The sequence below is a fragment of the Drosophila melanogaster genome, chromosome 3R (assembly GCF_000001215.4).
Source record: "Drosophila melanogaster chromosome 3R".
NCBI classification, from domain to species: Eukaryota; Metazoa; Arthropoda; class Insecta; order Diptera; family Drosophilidae; genus Drosophila; species Drosophila melanogaster.
This window is the reverse complement of record NT_033777.3, coordinates 5,406,187-5,412,706: the sequence shown is the minus strand read 5'-3', so window position 1 is coordinate 5,412,706 and position 6,520 is coordinate 5,406,187. Positions and strand designations below refer to the sequence as shown.

The following is a 6,520-nucleotide window of genomic DNA, read 5'->3' as shown; positions in this document are numbered from 1 at the left end:
GTATTTTCGATCGTCTGTTGTTTTTCCAAGTCGGTTATGCATAGCCATAAATTCTGGTAAAAGCCTTCTGTAGGTCGAGGGCCACGGCGGTCCGAAAATAAAGGAATTGCTCCTGATGCTGGCACTTACGCACACAGCCAAGCAGCAGGATGGGAGAGAGAGGACCTCGCACACACGGACTCACGCACTCACACGCAATTGGTGTTCTCGCCGTTTTTGTTTGTCACTTAACAGATTTTTCTGTCCTTGCTGGGTATTGATTTCTAATTTTTCCTTCGTCGGCTTTGCGCCCCAAAGAGGTTTTTATAATGTGTGCGTGTGTGTGTGTGTGTGTGTCGCATTGATTTCGCAATTTATGGGCGATTTGATGGATTGCTTGAATAACTTTATATGCTTATTTTTGAGTTTTTATTGTTTTACAACTTGCGGTATTTTATGTAGAGATCCTGTGGACGACCTAATGGAAATCATTTGGTTTTGGCTGAAATGCGGCCATAAAGGTGTGAATCAAAATAATGTTGCCTATACTTCGGGTATATCATTTCATATGGAAAGCGCTTAATAATAATTATATAAATATATAATTTCTAGTTAATGTGACTTTATTAACCCATTAGTGCGTTTTAATCATTTAATTTGGCATCAGAATCGATCACAGTCACGAACACAAAAGCGTAATGGTAAAAATAAAGGCTCATTTGTTTAAGTTGTAAATTAAATAAAGCAAGTGTCACTTTCCATTTAAATGTTGCCTAATAATTAATGACAAAAGGCTGCAGGGCTCACGATGTCCGCGGTTAGCTAATTGATCCAAACGCATCCGCGTAATTAAACTTTCAGCCACAAGCCCATAAAATAAATCAAAAAGCGAAGGACCGAAAGGGGCAACATTTAGGGGGGGGGGGCTTGTTTCGCATGGCTGAGTTCAGGACGATTAAACGTTAAATCAATATTGTTAAATCCCCGCTCGCATCCCCGCAATCCACACAGGCAAGTGTTCACGTATTAATTGATGTTCGTGAGTGTCCTGCATTTAAATAATCCATGATTTGGGACATCTGTGTCTGAGTTCCCATTCATATATGTATGCATATGTGTATATGAGTGGTGGAAACTAGCTGCAGATATAGCTACAGACACAGATACATTTACATTCCGGCACATAGTTTTAAGTGTGATTCAGTTATTCACAATAGTCGCCGCTTTTTGTTCTTGCCACGTTTTAATATTGTCACAACTAGTTTCGAATAACTAAATTGGATGTTTTCGATTAGCATTCAATACACTGCTCAGCAATTTCGTTTGCGTTGCAATTTGAGTACTAGATTTTGAATTAGACAATTGTTTTATTAATTGCCTACATGTATATTACCTAACTGATTTCGAAGGCCACTTGTACGACCTTGAGATAGAGTATTAATTATTTAAATTCTACTGTATTATAATTGCAAAGAATTGTAAGTATTCATAATATATAATGGCAACCCAATTTAAGACTTCTTTTGAAGGCCCCCGCCTACCGAAATTCAGTGCCTATGAGAACTGAGAACGAAAAAAATTGAGCAAGGACCAAATATCCATCAGGCTGAACACACACATTTTCATGCAAATAGGCAATGTGTTATTTTTTTGGGTCAGCGATTCACGGAGGGATCCCCACCAAATGGGTTGGCTGAGGAATGGCCTATCCCCATATCTCAGCGGCACTTGGGGCAGGCCAACAAATACAAGCAGGCATAATAAAATAATCGATGCTTTTAAAATTTGCATAAGTTTGGATACCGCAGATGCCGCGCAAGGATGAGCCCATCTCCAGTCCCAGTGCCATTCCGCCAGTGCGCATACGCCGCGTGGAGGGCACAGGACTGGGCCATGGCCCATGGCCCAAAAGCGGAGTCCTAGACCCGGAGACGACAGCAGTGGTGGACAAGTTCGTGGGCGTTCGATTTAATTGTGGGAATTCTGCGTCTGCCACGCACCCATCACATCGATGGACGTGGCTGAAGAGCTGAATTTTTAAGCGCTCCAAGGCGGCCCGATACCCATATTGTATATTTTCATTACCATGTGTGGGTCGGAGTGAAAGTCGCGGGCTAGGATTTAATGTGGCCTTGTTGCAGCCGTGGGAACTCGTCCTCAAAGTACACGTCCTTATGTACAGCGGAGCAAGTACCTAGCCGACAGAAGGAGCAGGCACTTGTCGACAGAGCTTTTTAACCTTCCGGATTTCACATTTCATTACCGTCGACATCGCGGTGCTGGCAGGTCAACTGTGTCCTGGTTCCGGAAAGCCTCATATCTCGTATCTTAAAGTATCCCGGTTAAGCCTTAAAGAGTGAAATGATTGCCTAGATGATTGCTGCATTACTGGCACTCAATTAACCCAAGTGTACCAGACAACAATTACATTTGTATTTTTAAAGTTCAATAGCAAGGTAATAGCACTGGGTCTTTCAATATTACAATATTACCAATTAGAGAACCATATATCGTACACAATTGTTCCACATTCCGAATTTAATAACTCACGATCGATAGCCAAATTAATATTAATTTGAGAGGACATGAGTCCACCTGAATATTCAATATGCATTATACATTATCCCGCTATGAATAAAACATTCCAAATCGATTCATTTCGGGCAGGAAAATTCCTTTTCTACTCGGCAAGCAAACCAAGGACTAATCACAAATACGGAATATTGAACAGATTACGTTCATAATAGCTGATTGTGTTGGCGAAACCTATTAATTTTGTCGTGCAATTTCCGCCGCTCAACAGGATGACAACCTCGATGCAGCCGAGCAAGTACACGGGCCTGGTCGCCGACCTGATGCCCAACATCCGGGCGATGAAGTACTCCGGCCTGTTCATGCACAACTTCACGGGCGGCAGTGCCTTCATGAAGAAGGTGTACTCCTCCGTGCACCTGGTGTTCCTCCTCATGCAGTTCACCTTCATCCTGGTCAACATGGCCCTGAACGCCGAGGAGGTCAACGAGCTGTCGGGCAACACGATCACGACCCTCTTCTTCACCCACTGCATCACGAAGTTTATCTACCTGGCTGTTAACCAGAAGAATTTCTACAGGTGAGCCTCTGCTCACCGCACCGAGCTTACGAACACTTGGGGAATTTAAAATTTTATGTTTTTCCGGCAGAACATTGAATATATGGAACCAGGTGAACACGCATCCCTTGTTCGCCGAGTCGGATGCTCGTTACCATTCGATCGCACTGGCGAAGATGAGGAAGCTGTTCTTTCTGGTGATGCTGACCACAGTCGCCTCGGCCACCGCCTGGACCACGATCACCTTCTTTGGCGACAGCGTAAAAATGGTGGTGGACCATGAGACGAACTCCAGCATCCCGGTGGAGATACCCCGGCTGCCGATTAAGTCCTTCTACCCGTGGAACGCCAGCCACGGCATGTTCTACATGATCAGCTTTGCCTTTCAGATCTACTACGTGCTCTTCTCGATGATCCACTCCAATCTATGCGACGTGATGTTCTGCTCTTGGCTGATATTCGCCTGCGAGCAGCTGCAGCACTTGAAGGGCATCATGAAGCCGCTGATGGAGCTGTCCGCCTCGCTGGACACCTACAGGCCCAACTCGGCGGCCCTCTTCAGGTCCCTGTCGGCCAACTCCAAGTCGGAGCTAATTCATAATGAAGGTGATTTGTTGAGTCTGAACCTAAACTTTTAGGCGGTTATTCAGTGAGCACTTCACTGAATAGGAAAATGCCATGACGAGCTGTTTTTCCATTGCAGAAAAGGATCCCGGCACCGACATGGACATGTCGGGCATCTACAGCTCGAAAGCGGATTGGGGCGCTCAGTTTCGAGCACCCTCGACACTGCAGTCCTTTGGCGGGAACGGGGGCGGAGGCAACGGGTTGGTGAACGGCGCTAATCCCAACGGGCTGACCAAAAAGCAGGAGATGATGGTGCGCAGTGCCATCAAGTACTGGGTCGAGCGGCACAAGCACGTGGTGCGGTGAGTTCAAATCCTGGCCAAATTGGACCAGCCATTTCAAGGGGGCTTTGGCCAGTGATGATTGGATTTTTGGCGATTTAAATGGCAGAGCAGTCCACTCATATTTCATGGACTTGGATTTTTGCCTTTAACAGAGCACCGAACATAATAAACACACACACTTTCCCCTCAGTTTTGTAAAACTTCAATAGGCGCCATCGGAACATGTGTTCTCATTTATTAGGAGCTCAACAGATCCCTGCAGCTTGTTTGACTTACTTGATTACTTCCTCAATTGCAATCATTGTTGGGGGCCCTAGAGGAATGTCCTTGTTTGTCCTGTCCGACAGTTGGCGTGTGCAGTTGTTGATACCAATATTGACTTGATTCCTGCCTGCAATCCCTCATCCTTTCCCCCGTTGCCTTTTCCCCACAGACTGGTGGCTGCCATCGGCGATACTTACGGAGCCGCCCTCCTCCTCCACATGCTGACCTCGACCATCAAGCTGACCCTGCTGGCATACCAGGCCACCAAAATCAACGGAGTGAATGTCTACGCCTTCACAGTCGTCGGATACCTAGGATACGCGCTGGCCCAGGTGTTCCACTTTTGCATCTTTGGCAATCGTCTGATTGAAGAGGTGAGTTTGTGCAGGGTTGCAAGATAAATTTATAAGTAAATCAGACATCAGTCTCAACTGATTAATAATCGAGAACATCCTTATTTGAGTTATAGGGATATTTATAAAAAATTTTGAGACTTCATTAAAACTAAATGAATTGTAAGTTGAGAGTCAACAGATTGGTCCGTTCACTACAAGCTAACCAGTGTGTTTTTTCCATGTGGTAGAAATAAAAGGGTGTTTTTGCGTATGAGATAAAATTGAACCAATGTTTTCAAGTTTATAGATTGGGAAACATACATAGTTCTAAACGTTGTTATAGTTATAGTTTGTGTAGTTAGTTATCTAGAGCATCCTTAATACGACTTTCATTTCGCAGAGTTCATCCGTCATGGAGGCCGCCTACTCGTGCCACTGGTACGATGGCTCCGAGGAGGCCAAGACCTTCGTCCAGATCGTGTGCCAGCAGTGCCAGAAGGCGATGAGCATATCGGGAGCGAAATTCTTCACCGTCTCCCTGGATTTGTTTGCTTCGGTTTGTTGCATTTGATTTATTGATCTATTGATGGAGTTAAAACTGAATCGGATATTCCCGATTCGCAGGTTCTGGGTGCCGTCGTCACCTACTTTATGGTGCTGGTGCAGCTCAAGTAAGTTGCTGCGAAGCTGATGGATTTTTGTACCAGAAAAGCGAATGCCAAGAAGCCACCTACCGCCCCTTGCCCCCTCCGCACTGTGCAACCAGCAATATCACAGAGCAATTATAACGCAAATTATATATTTTATACCTGCGACGAGCGAGCCTCGTGGGGCATAATGGAGACATTCTGGGGCACATAGAAGCCTGCAAATACTTATCGATTTTGTACACGCGTAGAGCTTTTAATGTAAACCCAAGATGCAAACTAAATAAATGTGTAGTGAAACTCGAAGGTTTAATGGGGGGTTAATAGAATAGAAACAGGCGGAGTTTATTTCATTTTAAATTTCGAATTCATTCGAATTTATTTGCATCTTAAGTATTAATATATATATATATTCTGCATATACAATATAAAATCTAGAATATTGTCAACTATAATATATTTTGGTTTAGCAAACTCAAATAGAGAACTGTTTCTCAATTACTTTAATGTGTGTTATGAACTTTTTTTTCTGAGCTCCATTGTTAAATTGCTAGTTTAGATTCAAGTTGGGTCAGGAGCGGCTTGTAGTCCATCAATTAGTTTTAATTCAATAATTATCGGTGCTGTTCACATGATAAGCGTGGAATTTAATGGGCTAGACGCCGTGTTTATCGCATCACTGGCTTGCATGCCGCAATTTTCACGGCAAACGTATGTGCAAAACGAACTAAATTTAGGAATAAATGCGGATTATAATCATAATCTTTGGGCCGTAGTCGTTTTGGCCACATTTTTGGCAACTGTTGGCGCAACAGCAGAAGCAGTATGAGTACGATTAGAAACGGCCAGCCATCGTCAGCAGTTGCAGTGGCAACAATTAAAAGTGGCAAAAGTGTAATTCGGAATCATACTGTCGAGCGTGGTTGTGGATCTCCACACGCTTAGCTCCACTTACATAGCTCTCCTATATTTTTGCCGTTTTGAAAGCGCACTTTATGGTTTTCAAAATTGCCCAACTGGGCCGTCTGACTCCGCGGCGGGTTAAAACTGAAGCAACAACAAGAAAACGCTCCACGGCGCGAACTTTTAATGCGGCCACGCTCCGTACATTTGGCGGAGTTTTTATTTCTTGCAGCTTTCATAAAACAAAAACGAACCAACGAACGAAAAGTGACTACAACTAAAATTGCGCCAAGAGTGTGCGCCAGATGGGGCAAGACGAGGTGGGGCGAAGTATCTGTATCTGCTGGATACCCCTCTCCATGCAACCGCTGCTTACTGTTAATTTCTTTA

The 6,520-nt window shown here is 44.3% G+C and overlaps 1 protein-coding gene across 2 annotated transcripts; it reads left to right on the top strand.

The window, feature by feature from the left end:
* Positions 1 to 300: 300 nt before the first annotated feature.
* Orco (Odorant receptor co-receptor) lies at positions 301 to 5,524 on the top strand. 2 transcript variants are annotated; one of them, NM_001104217.2, is made up of 7 exons: positions 301 to 312; positions 2,783 to 3,091; positions 3,162 to 3,676; positions 3,774 to 3,999; positions 4,415 to 4,619; positions 4,981 to 5,136; positions 5,205 to 5,524. In NM_001104217.2, the coding sequence occupies exons 2-7, from the start codon at positions 2,784 to 2,786 to the stop codon at positions 5,253 to 5,255; spliced, it is 1,461 nt and encodes a 486-aa protein (NP_001097687.1). In that variant the 5' UTR covers positions 301 to 312; position 2,783; the 3' UTR covers positions 5,256 to 5,524. The 2 variants fall into 2 exon arrangements, with proteins under 2 accessions (NP_001097687.1, NP_524235.2); NM_079511.5 differs by lacking the exon at positions 301 to 312 and adding an exon at positions 2,238 to 2,435.
* The last annotated feature ends 996 nt before the right edge of the window (positions 5,525 to 6,520 follow it).

What these genes read in the sequence shown, in the direction of transcription:
- Orco (NM_001104217.2), top strand. Translation starts at nt 2,784, where the DNA reads ATGACAACCTCGATGCAGCCGAGCAAGTACACGGGCCTGGTCGCCGAC. An exon ending in GGAGCTAATTCATAATGAAG is followed by an intron (nt 3,677 to 3,773) that starts GTGATTTGTTGA and finishes TTTCCATTGCAG; the next exon opens with AAAAGGATCCCGGCACCGAC. An exon ending in CGGCACAAGCACGTGGTGCG is followed by an intron (nt 4,000 to 4,414) that starts GTGAGTTCAAAT and finishes TTTTCCCCACAG; the next exon opens with ACTGGTGGCTGCCATCGGCG.